The sequence below is a fragment of the Gallus gallus genome, chromosome 2, assembly GCF_016699485.2.
Source record: "Gallus gallus isolate bGalGal1 chromosome 2, bGalGal1.mat.broiler.GRCg7b, whole genome shotgun sequence".
In the NCBI taxonomy this organism is placed as follows: domain Eukaryota; kingdom Metazoa; phylum Chordata; class Aves; order Galliformes; family Phasianidae; genus Gallus; species Gallus gallus.
In genome coordinates this window covers 62,641,075-62,655,459 of record NC_052533.1, presented here as the reverse complement: position 1 = coordinate 62,655,459, position 14,385 = coordinate 62,641,075, and the positions used below count along the sequence as shown (strand labels likewise).

At 44.5% G+C, this 14,385-nt stretch overlaps 1 protein-coding gene across 1 annotated transcript in view; it reads right to left on the bottom strand.

Annotated features, from left to right (window-relative positions):
- Nucleotides 1-5,676: 5,676 nt before the first annotated feature.
- Nucleotides 5,677-14,385, bottom strand: part of ADTRP (androgen dependent TFPI regulating protein) — a 31,432-nt gene continuing 22,723 nt past the window's right edge. The window contains exons 6-7 of the mRNA XM_046937940.1: nt 11,753-11,904; nt 5,677-6,579 (exon numbers count right to left, since the gene is read on the bottom strand). Coding sequence (XP_046793896.1) covers nt 6,536-6,579; nt 11,753-11,904 — 196 coding nt within the window. The 3' untranslated portion in view covers nt 5,677-6,535. The remainder of the gene's footprint in view (nt 6,580-11,752; nt 11,905-14,385) is intronic.

Genomic DNA, 14,385 nt, shown 5'->3' with positions numbered 1-14,385 from the left:
CTTTGCCTGTAGTGCTTTAAATACGTTGGTATTTTTCTCCCTTGTAAGGTATGTTCACATTTAAAGAGAGCATAACTCAGTCTCCCTCATGGTCTGGTCTTGTTGGCCACTTGGGGCCTGACCTTCCCCCTCCCCTTTTTAATTTTTTGTTCTTCAGCTTTTCTCTGCTATTCTTCTGTGACCTTGTAACACCACGGATCATTCATCAAATACCCAGCAATGGCCAAACAGAGGCTCATTACAGCAAGCACACACAGCACTTTGCTAGCAACAAATATGCTGTGGTTAGTAAATATCGTGTAATTGAAAGACATTACATGGAAATCAGCTTTGGTGCTTGCCAGATATTCAAGCCGTACTTTAAAAATAAAAACTAGAGAATAGCTGTCATCTGAGATAGCTGAGGTGATGCTTTTGGCTCATTATGGTTTTCCTACACTCGTGATTCAGAACTTAGGTTAAAGTTCAGGGCTCTGTTTGATCAGAGTCCAGAACTCACACTTTGGATGACTGAGACATCTGATGACAAGATGTGCGTGAATGAAAACTTGAAAGTCACATTTTCACATCGTGAACTGTATGTATGTCCATGGATTTTTCCTTTCCTTCTGGGTGTTCTTTATCAGCGAGATAAACGTAAAGCTACAGGGACTGTCACCTTTATTTTATACCCAGAAATACGCAGAAAGCAACAATACGAAGTTCTGGATGACCGAGATGCCTTAGCTGTGACTTGAGCTGTTGACAGCAGAAAAGGTAAGCTGCTCCTTCACTTCTTGGGCTCCAGGTAGGAAATAAATTCAGTTACTAAGGAATAGAGTCTGTGATGCCTCTGGTTTCGAGGTACTTTGCCTTCACACAGCATCTTTCCCCAGCCAGGAGTGGTCACCATTTTATGGTCCCTCACAGACAGTTATTCAAGTTTGTGTCTTGAGAACTAATGCAGGCAAAAGCTTTTTATAAAGCTTTTCATAGGAAAAGTTAAAGAAAGAAGCTGTAGGAGAAAACTACTTCAGCTTTCTATACCTTTACCCTCTTTGAAATTAATTTTCTCTCTAAAATCAGAGCAGTGTAAAAGTAGGGAACTCTTCCTTATAGCGCTTTTCCCTCTTGCATCCCCTACCTCTTTCTTATTTCTGTTCCACCCACTCCCAATGTTTCTACATGTGTCCCAAGTTGTTCTGCTCCTTTCTGGTCTATTTGTTCTGCACCCCATCCGTAGTCAGCGCTGGCAATAAGTGCTATTGCAAAGACAAGAGTGGGAACGTAGTCGCATCCTGTATTGTTTTTGGCAAGATATTCCGGCAACAGCGGCTGTCGTTTGGCAGCAAGCAACAAGGAGGCTGCTTTAGCGAGGTGGCAGCTTAAAGCCAAGAGGGGACTGTTCCTCGGAAGGCCGCATTCCTCAGAAGATCCATTTTAAGGTATGCATTTTCGGCGGGTGCGGGTGAGGAACCCAAGCGCGGCCTCTCCCAGGGCGGCGCTGCTCCACGGCCGGCCGCCAGGTGGCGCTGTGGCGCCTCGCAGCCGCGGCTCGGGCCCCCTCTGCCCTCCGCCCGCCTCGGCCCCTGGAAATTGGAAAATCCCCCTCAGAAATGACAGCGTCACGTTCTACCGTGAAGCCGAGGGGCTCAACGCGAGTTCCTCTTGCTGAGGCGGCAAGTGAAGAGCTGTCATGTGTGCTCTTGTTGCAGTGAGAGGTGGCTTTAGCTCAAGAACCAGGCAGCCAGTAGCGTCTTCCTGTGGGATGGGTGGTTAATCAGCAAAGATAAACACCAACTAAAAGGATTATGAACCCATATATGAATACCATGGCTTTATTCCAGTAGTTATTGAATACCTTGCCTGGGAAATGGGTCTTTGTTTGGCTCTCATGGATGACTCTAAGCCTCCTCTTCCCAGTACCACAGAGGGTCAATGAGTAATTTTGTGGCACGAAGTATTTAATTATGTGCTCTGCCAAGTGAAGGCAAGGTCTCCAATTGAGTTTTAATCTCACTGGACAGCTATTTTAGATGCTTTGGTAGAACACAAATGCATATTTTCTGCATGTTGGATACCATCCCCATAACCATCAAAGAGTAGATCTTCAGCAAGTTCTGCTGAAGACTTCAGACAGGCAGGCTGGTAACAGCAGACAAGAAGGCTGAGGTACTCCACAGCTTTTATGCTTCAGTCTTCACTGGCAAGTATTCTTCGTGTATCCCTCTAACAGAAGGTGGGGACTGGCGGAGCAATGTCCCTCCCATTGCAAGTGAAGGTCAAGTTCTCAACCACCTGAGAAACCTGAACATCCTATGGGTCCCTAGAGATGCATCTTAGAGTCCAGAGGAAACTGGCTGATGTAGTGACCAAGCCATTCTCAATGATATTTGCAACATCTTGGCAGTCAGGTGGTCTCTGGTGAATGAGGAAAAGGCAAAGCCATACCCATTTTTAAGAGGAATGGAAAGAATGACCCCAGGAACTACTGACCTATCAGCCTTACCTCCATGCTGGGGAAGATCGTGGAACAGACCCTCCTGGAAGCTGTGCTAAGGCGCATGGATGAGACAGAGGTGATACGGGAGAACCAGGCTGGCTTTACCAAAGGCAACTCCTGCCCAACCAGCCTTTTGGTTTTTATGGTGATGTAGCTGTGTTGGTGAATAGGGGAACAGACACTGATGTTATCTATCCGGACTTCAGTAAGGCCTTAGACGTGGTCCCCCATAACATTCTTCTCTCCAAATTGTAAAGATACGGTTTTGACACATGGACTGTTCAATGGATGAGGAACTGGTTATGAGATCGTACCCAGAGAGTGGTGGTCAGCAGCTCAATCTCTGAATGGAAATCAGTGACGAGTGGTGTCCCTCAGGGGTCTGTACTGGGACTCATGCTCTTTAACATCTTCATCAGTGACACTGACAGTGGGATCAAGTCACCTTCAGCAAGTCTGCGGATGACACCAAGCTGTGTGATGTGGTCAACATGCCTGAGGGACAAGATGCCATCCAGAGTGACCTAAACAGGCTTGAGCAGTGGGCTAGGTGAACCTCATGACGTTCCACAAAGTCAAGTGCAAGGTCTTGCACCTGGGACATCGCAACCCCCAAAGTGGAAGATGAAAGTATTGAACACAACAGTGTTGAAAAAGGCTTGGGAGTACTGGTGGATGACAAGGTGGAAATGAACCAGCAATATGCCCTTGCAGCCCAGAAAGCCAATCGTATCCTGGACTGCATCAAAAGAAGTGTGGCCAGTAGGTCAAGGGAGGTGATCCTGCTCCTCTGCTGTGTGCTGGTGAGATGTCACCTGAAGTACTGTGTCCAGGTGTGGAGTTCTCAGTACCAAGAGATCTGGAGCTGCTCCATCTGGAGAAGGCTCCTTTCGGTATCTGAAGGGAGTCTATAGGAAAGAAGGAGACAGGCTCTTTAGCAGGGTCTGTTGTGATAGGGAAATGGTTTCAAACTAAAGGAGGGCAGATTTAGATTGGATAAAAGGAGGATGTTTTTTTTTTTTTTTTTTTTTTTTTTTTTTTTTTTACAGTCACAGTGGTGAGGTACTGGAGCAGGTTGCCCAGAGAGCTGGTGGAAGCCCCATACCTGGAGACATTCAAAGTCAGGCTGGATGGGGCTCTGAGCTCCCTGATGTAGCTGTCCCTTTTCACTGCAGAGGAGTTGGAGTATAGGTGACCTTCAGGTGTCCCTTCCAACTCAAATGATTCTATGGTTGTATGTACAGCACTCAGTGATGTTGTTGATGTTGAATTTTGACCTTAAAACCCTGGCAGGGACCCAGACCAAGAAATCCATGTGCGAAACTGGAGAGGGAATAAATTAGCATGTCTGTGCTTTTTGGAGAAGTAAACTGTGACGAAGGTATGAGCTGGGATGGAAGCTACTCAACATGGTGGAGACTGTCTCCCAGCTGCTGCTGCTGGAAATAGCTTGGGGTGGGTATATGGGATAAGTCCACGTGGTGCTGCTCTGCCACAGATAACAATCCCTTTTATGTTTCCAATGCTCTCTCCTCAAAAGAAAATAGAAAAACAAAAACAATTTTGTAAAAAGCAAGTCCAGTGATAGGCTACGGTGGTAGGTTGTTTTTTTATGTACTTTTCCTCTGGTGAATTTAAACCTTCATTTTCTCTCTGCCAAACAAAAGTGGCAGGTCTAAGGAGTATTAGGTAATTGTGGTTGTCAGATTGCACACAGTGCTGGGGAAACATTAACTGCTGTGTTTTTGCCCAAGGCTTTATGCAGCAGCCCCTTCATTTACCTGGGAGCAGGTCATTTCCCTCCCATTCCAGACTGTGTACTGTTGAGCAGCATGAAAGGATTCCTGTACGGCTGAAGTGTGTGTGTAGGCGGGCATCTCATTCAGTACTAATTTCTAATTTATACAGCCATGAAAATCTGCTGCTATAAATAAACAGTTCTGACTGACTTTGCGTGCCTACTCAAAACAAAACGTGTGAGAGAGAGAAAGAGACTGGAAGAAAAATCTAGTGTATATGTCATAAAGACCAGTGTTCCTCAGTGGAGGCCTTCACAGAATCATAGAATGGCCTGGGTTGAAAAAGACCACAACGATCGTGTAGTTACAATCCCCCTGCTATATGCAGGGTCGCCAACCACTAGGCCAGGCTGCCCAGAGCCCTTCTGAAATCACAGGGGAAATGTTAGTGATCAACAATGTACAGTTTCTTCCATATGCAGCTTCACGTGTGCATTAGAGAGGAAGGAGCAAAGCAAAGCTGAGATCCTGCCGCTTGTGTCTCTGAGATGAGTATTCCCGATCTCCCTCTCAAAGCGCATAACCCAGACCCAGCCTCCCCTTCCTCCAGGCAGCATGCAGAATGTGGCAGAGAGCAGAGCCTTCCTCGAGTCCTCACCAAAGCAAGTAATGAATGCAAGCGATCCTCCTCACGCTTTTGCAGTCAAGCAGGAAGGTCTTCAGCCTCAGAAGCCACAGCAGGAGCCCAGTCTGCCCTTTAGATCCTCTGGCTGGTGGGCGGGGAAAGAACAGTCCCGCTGTCAGGGCCCAGGCTTTGTATTGAGCTTCTGACATTTAAAATGCTTGCATTAGGTTGTCAGTACAAGAGAACAAAACCAAACCAAATAACCATATAAGGAGTATCCTGAACTCGTTCCTCTTCCCTAGCTCTCGCTGCATGGCTTTCTTCTGTCTGCCTCTCAGAAATGTTCCCTCTGACCGGCATCTTTCAGCTGAACCCTTTCCACGCCCTCCTTCAACAGAAGAGCAGCGTGTGATTTCCTATATTCCCCCAGCAATGTTAGCTGGAGTGCGTTATCTAGACGGACTGTGAGCTGTTGGATATGCACACGTATCTCACTGCATTAAGCTAGTTTGCAGGCTAGTTCTAGCATATGAACTACCCAGTCTAGAACTGAATCAGGTGCTTAACACCTGAGAAAAACAACGGTGTGTACACACAAGTTTTTATTGCTCACAGGCAGCTTACAACGTGTTTCATTTTTCCTAAGCTACAGCAGCAGTGAAAAGATGAGAGTAACACCCTGGTGATCTGTGTGAGCAGTAACTCTGTGCTATGGGTTTGGGCGATGAAGGCAGAAGTATTGCAGCTGGTTTCAAATCCTCATTTAAACGCGGCACTAATAACAGAGATCTCTCCCACTCACATTGACCATGAAGGAGTGCTTACACCGCTGCCAGCTTTGTCTGTTTATTGGAGTTTACAAAGCACATCTCCAGTGTTTTAGATGTTAACAAGGCGTTGGGGCTAATAACAGAAATCAACTATATTGAGCGAGTTTAGTAAACATGTGAATGGAGTGTAATTATATGGCAGGCGGCTTTATGTTAAACAGTGCTTTAAATTAACGTGCTTTCTGTCAAAGCAATCATACAGTCAGTATAATTAGGTTACTTTTGCTACGAGATTAACTGAAACCAAGAAAAAGGGGAAAAAAGTTGCGTTCAGATTTCATATTAATGTGTGTGGGGGAAGGTTGGGGGGGGGGGAAGTTTTGCACGTTAATATTCCAGAATGTTTCTCATTAGAAGAATTTGGCTTCGTGGTGAACTTTCTGAGCAAACATTCCTAATTGCAGTCCTTGTTAGCCCAATTTGTTATCTATCTCGCTTGGAAGTCACAGCAGTGTTAAAATTATCCCTCGTCTTAATTTCTTCCAGACTTGATGAAAGGCGATCCAAACGAGAGCTGGCTTGCGTGCGCGGGTCCTTCACTCGTGAGTGCCAACTCGTGAGGGAGTTCATTTACCAGTGACAAGTTTTGACCGTGGACACATCCCGACGTACGTTGTGCAAGAGGCAAGAAATCTGTGTAAACAGATGAACGCGACTTTCTGATTCACGGCAGTTGCGGAGTTATCAGTGTAAGAGGCAAACGTTTCACATTTTCCACCCGTTTTCCATATGCCTGATGACATAATGGCTTCACCAGAAGCTGCAACGCATTGGAGGAAGGATTTATCACAGCTGCATTTATTTTTCCTCTACTTCATGGCTTCAGCATTCGTGGAGGGATTGGCTTGAAGAGGAGCGTTCACTTGCCTTTCCGTCTGTAGTCCAGTATTACTATTGAATCTCCTGTTCCGATGCAGAGGGAAAAAAAGGATGTTTAAAAAATAAGAAGGCAGAATACGGAGAGAAGCCCTCAGATAAATCAGGCATGCTGCTGGGAGGTGGCTGTGAACCCGTCCCCAGCAGGAACTGAGCTCGGCGGGGATTAGGAGCAAAATGCCTTGAACCAGCTGCCTGCAGGAGTCGGAGGAGCCTGGGATGTCCCTGATAAGTAAGGGATTACTCAGTTTCTGCAGGAGAGACTTCTAATCTGCCAAGGACCACGTCCTTGGTTGAGAATAGTGGTGCTTCACCAGTGGAAAAAGCGTCTGCCACCAAGCAGCCTGGTTTGCTGTAACAGTATGTGAGAAGCTTTCAAAATAAAGCACCCCTGAAAAGGCAGCAGATATGAATCCAAGCAGCTGGGATATCTGTAGGGTGGCACAGGGCTTACTGCTGAACCACAGCTTTCTGAGAGCAGCTGTGCTGCCGTGGGCACCTAGCATGGCAATAACCACGTATGTTGGGGTACCTTTACCATCTGAAGCGCTGTCTCAGCCCCTGTTCCTCTGTGCTGATGGTCACTTACTCACAGGGAGCCCCTTTTTAACGGTGCTGTATTCGTCTGTAGTCCTCAGAGGCCCAGAAACACTGTAATTGCTGGGTTGTATTTATCTGCAGCCTGTGCAGCGTGTGGCGATTGACCTGATAAGTAACAAAGTCCTGGCATTTCTTCCTTCCTAAACGATCCTGTGTGCATTTAGTGCTGACCAGTACAAAGAGGGCAGGGAATAACAGACTAGCCTATGGGGCCAGAGACAGCATATTAGCAAACACCTGTTTGTATCTGCCCTCCAGTGATGAAATCGTAAGCCCCGGGTTGCCAGAGCTTCCGCCTGTGTGTCCCTCTCTCCCCAGCGGATCATCAGATAAACCTGTCAGCACCAGCAGGGCATGTGACAGATGGTGTGGGTTCCTTTTAAACAGCTGAACTCCTGTACCAAGGGGTAATCTACAGCTCGGGGGAGTGGCGAGTATGACGGATATAAATATGCCATCACGAGTTTGTGGCATAACTAGGATGAATGAATGAGGCAAAAGTAAGTATTCGTATGTGGCTTCCAAACTCTGGCCCTGTTAAACCCTCTTAAATGTGAGTCCCATTCGTCACTGGCGATACTGTGAGACTGTAGACAAAAACATTATTCGTTCACTGAAATAAATGGATATACCTCGGACTGTTACTCGCCAGTCTTAAAGGCTCGATAGAATGAATCCTCTTGATAGAACAAATGAAGATATATTCTAGAAAAGAGGCTGTGTTTAAAAATCCCTGCCGGACCCTACAGAAACAAGAGGGCTGTCAAAATGAAGGGTGAGTTCTGTCTCTATGCTGACAATTACCTGCAGAGCATCAGCACTTTAGGGTTCGTACAAAAGCTGCTGTTTGTGAGCCTGTGCCAGCACAACGGTAGGATGACTTCTCACCCCACACAGCTTGCTTTGTTCCCCTTCATTTGCCACTTGGGTTTCTGCAATCTCAACTCAGTAGGTGCTCAGGAAAATGCGAGCGTCAAGACTTCAATTGTATGAAGGTATTCCTTTGTATTGTGCAGGTTCCTCTGCCATCACGCAGGCTGGGTATCCCAATAGCTAGCACTCAGTATTAAGGGAGCCTGGCTTCACAAGCACGTAAGAACAAAAATAAAAACCAGGGAAAACAACCCAGCTCCTAAAGCGAGTTATATGGTTCTGTAAAATACATCTTGCACGAAGGTACTTTAAAAAGAAGAAGGAAAATATGTTAACGAGAAGATTGCCCTCTAATTTTAGCTTAGCCTTGGGTGAATGTATTTCAGCTAAGACTTTCCAAAGCACTTAAGAGCTCCTACAGGTTCTGTAAGAGCACATCCCTCTACGCCTGAGGCTGTTGCTTGTTGCTCACCTATTGCTCCTGTTCACCTGCACTTCACAACATGAAAATGAAGCAGCTGCTGAACGTTTTATCAGACCTGCTAGACAAAAGGCAAATGAATCCTCCACATCTTCAAACGCTGGTGCCAGAGACCTCACCTGAAACGTTGCTCTGTCTGAATTGCAGATCTTTGATCCTGAGGATCTGTTTGTCTCAGCTGGAGCAAAACCTGGGGGAAGGTTGCTTGGCTTTGCTATTCAGGCTTCTAGTTTTGCGGGTCAAAGTTGCCTGCGTGGTGTTTCCTACCCATCAGGAAGGAGAGAAGCTATCACACGGTTCATCTTTGGCACCCAGACCCTGCAGCCAAATTCTTGGGCCGAGGTAAATGTATGGCAGTGAAAGAAATAGCCCATTGTTTCCAATTATCCTCTTTGGAGTTTCTGTATTACTCAACACTGTCTAGTACTCCAGAAACTCTGGGATTTAAAACAACAACAACAAAAAAAGTCATTACTTGGTACTATTTTCTGTGCCTCTCGGCCTGTGCAGCTGGGTTGCCTTAGTTACCATGAATCCAACTGTGCGACTGGAGGGAAAGGCAAGTGAGAAATAATACATTTTTAAAGCCTCTAATACTATATGAGGCAGTTTGTCTATAAATAATAAAACAAATTTAGGATCTGGCATCTTTGGGCTGCTCTGAAAAGGAAAAAAACAAGGTTATATTATTCAACAGCCTGCATTTTTAGCTCGCTGAAATGATGCTGCATCTTTCTGGTGGAGCACAGGACATAGCTTTGAAATGACATGCCCTAAGCTGAAAGTAGCTATCCTTGGACTTTGGAATAATTTGGAGCTAAATATACATTTATGGGTGGAAAAAACAGTAAACATTTACGTAGCTGATGCTTTTTGTTTTGGCAGAAGTGGTGGTGGCCTGAAGCTGCAGAGGAACATGGCAGAGTCCTTATGGAGCACAGCACTGTGGGATAAGCTTCATTTGCTGCCTACAGTTCTCCACAGGATGCGAGTCCTCCAGGAAACCAGGTGTGATGCTCTCACTGAGCTATTTGCTAATCACTTCTTGCCTCTTTGAATAAGCACAGCTTATCTCCATTGCTCTAGGCACAGTCTCAGCCAGCAGCAGCCCAGGCAGGTTTTGTCCATTCCCACTGCAAATTGCTTTGTTTTGTTGGCTTGGGTTTTGTTTTGTTTTTTGTTTTATGCGTGTGTGTTTCTTTCCACCGGCTTATTTTAACTGTATTTTAACTCTTACTGCTATGAGAAGGTTGAGATGGGAAAGGGTAGGATGGGAAAAAAAAATATGTGGAGTCATTTTTGCTGCAAGAAGAAAGGTATGTTGGAATTGCATCTTCATTCTATTTGCAGCTGTTTTTACTCTGGCAGCGCTGAGCAGAAGATTTGTTTCAGTCAGGAATACATTAAGACTCTGGCACACTGTAATTTGGAATACCTTCCCTCTGGCTGTGTTTCAACACTATTGGGATCTTGTTATCAATACCAGCTTAAGGAAGTCCTGCCTTTCTCTTGGGCAGACACAGCTGGGAAATGGATTGGCAAAATGATCTGAGTTAAAAACAACCCCTGCTCACAAGAAACAGGCATGTGTGGTGGAGTAGGAAAGAGTTGGAGGTGGTGGGCAGGAGCTCATTGAGTTGTTATCACTCCCAAAGCCCCATATAGTCATGCTACAGGCTCAGATACCACAGAGGGATCAGCTATTGGGGTGTAGCTTGCAGCTTTTTGTATCAGCATGTGGCAAATCTAGGGAATGCCATCAGTCCTGGAGGTAAACAGCTGAGGATGCATTTAAAGAAATAACGAGAAGGTGAAAACTATAGATGGAGAGACAGACCCAGCGCATGGAGAGGGCCTCCATGGACTGTGAGCACATCAGACATCAACAGAGAGTATCATGTATGCTGCACTCATATATATTCTCTGCAGTTACATTAGCACACACTCCAGACCTAAAATTGCTACTATTTACTCACTGATGAAAAAAATCTGATTCTTAAATAATGTAAGACCTGATATCTAACACAAGACCTAAGCTGTCTTGTGGTGGTTGTGTCGTGGCCTTTGATTAAACGGAGAGGTCAGAAATTACTCATAGTAATGGTTGCCATTTATGTGATGCCTCTTTAACCAGAGCTAGTGCAGAGTGCCTGCAGATCTGTTTTCAGTTACTCAGAATCCTCATCATGCATCGTATTTATGCAAGAATAGAATTCAGCCAAAATTTCCAAACTTGGTATGTAGAGCAAGCGTCTTGTTTGCAAAGGTATGAACCACTGAACTTGGTTATTCAGCACATTTGAAATTCAATCTGCTGCTCTGAGGTAGCTGGGTACGGCTGGTGAGAGACTAGCTACAGACACTCCACTTTGGCTTGACAGGCATGTGAGACTTCACAAAATGGATCAGGCATCAAATGCTCCCTGAGAACAGAGGGAGGTTGTCTTATTTACTTTCAGAGGTGTTTCTGCGGGGCTTTTTCTTTCATCAGAGATCTAGTTTAAGAAATTGCAAATGTTCACACATTTGTCCTAAATAAAATACACACGTTTTCTTGACAGAAACGCTTTCATCCTCAAAAACTTAATCTTGAATGAAAAAGAGGCAACCAGAAGGGAAAATAATTAATAATAATAAAGTCCCACACCAGACTCTCAAACTTCATCGTTTCTCCTTCCTCCTCCAGCTGTTGTTTTTCTAAGAGACATCGTTTTTTCTAACTGTTCATTTATCCAAGTAAGGTTGACTTTCATTTCCTTTAAAGCATTATTGATCATGCCACTACTGAAGCCAAAGGGAGATGTTTCAACTTTAAAACTTCCCAGAGTGTTGCTGTACTCACAGAGCTTTTGCTTGGATAGACTAATGCCTTCCTATAAATTGTTAGTAAACCCATTCCTGAGTCTGATAAACACCACACGACATAGGTAAGAGTTTTAGGCAGAGCTATTTTGCTTCTCTGAACCACCGTTTGAGAAGGAATTAAAATACAGTGATTATGCTAGTGAGAAGCTCTTCTCGAGCCACATTGGAGAAAACTGGTCCAGACATTTTGTTTGGTAGCGTTGGCAACCTTCTGGTTTGTTCCGTTTGTCACTAAATATTTAGGATTTGGCAATCTCTATCCAAATGTCACCCCCAGCCCCAGTGTATGAGTGTCCCTCTCCCCACCTGCCTTGGTGATCATAGGAAATATTTATTTTTTTTTTTCACATGGATAGAAATAAAAACAAAAATTGGACTGACCCCATATCATACGGTTTAGGAACTCTCCAAAATTGTAGAAACAGACAACGATGGCAAGGCTACTGATGAAAAAGGCTCCTAGCCCAGCTGGGCTGAATGAAGCAAAGAGAGGGTATACCCACTCTCCCGTTACAGAATAAATCCACAGGACCCTGGGTGAGAGGAGAAACAGCATCTGGTTAGGACCATTCAGTTAGAAGAATCACTTGTTGATTTCTAGCTACTAAAGGGCCATGTTATCAAAACAGTATTGATACAGAGAAAATTAGCTCAGCTGTTGATGCATCTCCTCAACATTTGGGCTATTTGCTGTGAAGCACACTTGAGTCACTGCTAAATTAGGTGGATTTTGGTGCAGCTTGAAATACACATGATGTTCCGCTGTCATCTTGTTGGCATTGGCTATTAAAACAGTAAAAAAACAGTAAAATAGTAAAATGCTCAGCAATACAGGTGTGCACTTCAGTATAGAAGTGAGGCTTGTTCAAATAAGCTCCTATGTAGGCATTTGCTCTTTAGGGACCGAAAAGTCACAGTAACTATACAGAATCCCAGGGTCTGTCTATGGTGACAGAGGTGCTGTTTCTTGTTCTCTCTATCTTGCTGATGTTGAATGCTGTTTTAGAAAGCAAGAAGAGAGGTTTCAGGAGATGACAGGGCATGGACTATTCTCTTGCACCTTGTCTTTTAGCCCAAAATTATTAGAGGAGGAACAAGTGGGTAGGAAAGAGATGTACCCACTTTGCTCTTTTCTTCCAGAACCAATCGCTAGGTCCTGGTTTGGAAGAGGGAAAGACTGAAAAAGAAGAGGTTGACTATGTCTGATGTAGGCCCTCTCTTTCTGCTTTTTTCTTCTCTCAAGAGGAGACCTGTGCCAGTCCACTGATACTATTTATTCCGTTACCTACAGCTCATAAGAGTGGATGGCAGCAAGTGCCTAGATTTAAGAACGTAAAAATGGTGTCTAGATATAAACTATAGAAATCTGTATTTCTATAGATGAAATTATGAATTATAGAATGGCATATGTAGAGAATATAAAATATATAGCGGATCTGCAGTGATTTCTGTGTGGCTGTGCCCTTCTAGCGTAGGGCAGAACTTACCTAAAATGCTTATCTGGGATGGACAAAAGAATCCTGAAAGATTTAATTATTGAATGGAGAATACACCCACTGAGTACTTCCCACTATGAGTGCTGATATTGGAACACCATGGCACTCTCTGAAGGTGCCCTGCCTTGCTGGAGGGCATAATGGCTCAGGGAGAGAAGTGGAAACAGGTTGTCCCATCAGCATGTCACAAAAGTAAGACATGAGAGAGTGCTGAGGAATAAAACGTGGCTGAAAGGATGGCTTCTTGTTTCTCCAAGTAGAAAAGGAAGAGGTAGATTGGAGAGATGAAGAGGGTTAGTGATGGAGCTGTCTTTGCATGAAGATGTGAAGGGTACAGATTCATTTGCCCAGAGGGATGGTGGATGCCCCATCCCTGGAGGCATTCAAGGTCAGGCTGGACAGGGCTCTGAGCAGCCTGATGCTCCTGTTCAATGAAGGGGAGTTGGAAAGGATCCTTAAAGGTCATCTAGTCCAACTCAAACGATTCTATGATTCTATGGTTTTCTAGATTCAAGAGAGATTCTCTCATCAGACAATCCAGGCTGCAACACAGCCATAAAGAGAAAAAAGCCTGTGCAAAGGCCAGGGAAAGATGAGTAGAAATATCAAAGACCAGGTGCAACTGGAGCCTGTGCAGTACAGATGTCCATATACATTCCTCACTGTATGGGGGCTGCTGTTTGCTTAATACATCTCAAACAGTAAAACAGAGTGAAAAATGCCCTTACGTAATGAGGAACTAGATTATCTCGATCTAATTTAGCTGGCTGGAGTGCCTGATAGGAAGCACTTCAACTGCAAATTTTGAACTTCCAAAAAATTACTCAACTGTTCAGAAGCACTAACGCACTTTCAGTTTTCTGACCTGATGGAAGCTGTGTGTACCTAGGTTTGTATCTTGGGACGTACCTTCAGGTTCATGAGTTTATTCATTTTGACCACAGAATGGTTGACAGATTGTTTATTTATTTATTTATTTTTGCTAGGGATTTCATAAAATGCAACCCAACAACTTGTGAGTGCACGTTGCCTCTTGTGGGCAATCAGCTGTTAAACGTACATGCAGGATTCAGAGGTTAATTATTCTGAACATTTAGTTTCACCAAACTTCAATGTTTAGCAAGTTTTTACAGCGATAATTTAGAACTATACAATGCCCAGAGTTACAGAGGAGATAGACTGAGAAAACAACCTGGGTATAACCAAAGCTGCCAAACTGCTGTGAGACTGAGGACAGCATATAGATACTGGAAGAAAGTGATGTGCAGCAGCCTGATCAGGCAGCTTGATGGAAGGAAGAGGTTTGCTCTGTCCTCTTGTCATCTGTCCATTAAAGTTAATGGGAGCTCTGCATTCACTGGAGGAAAAATAAAAATGTTTCCCTAAGGACTTGTTGAATGGGAAGAATGGAAGGAGGAGAGCATGTTGGCCACATGTGAGTTTTCTGTGGTGGTGGTTAATACAAAATTAATAGGTTATGAACTGAAAGTGAGCATGCAGTAAAAGAAAAACATTTTG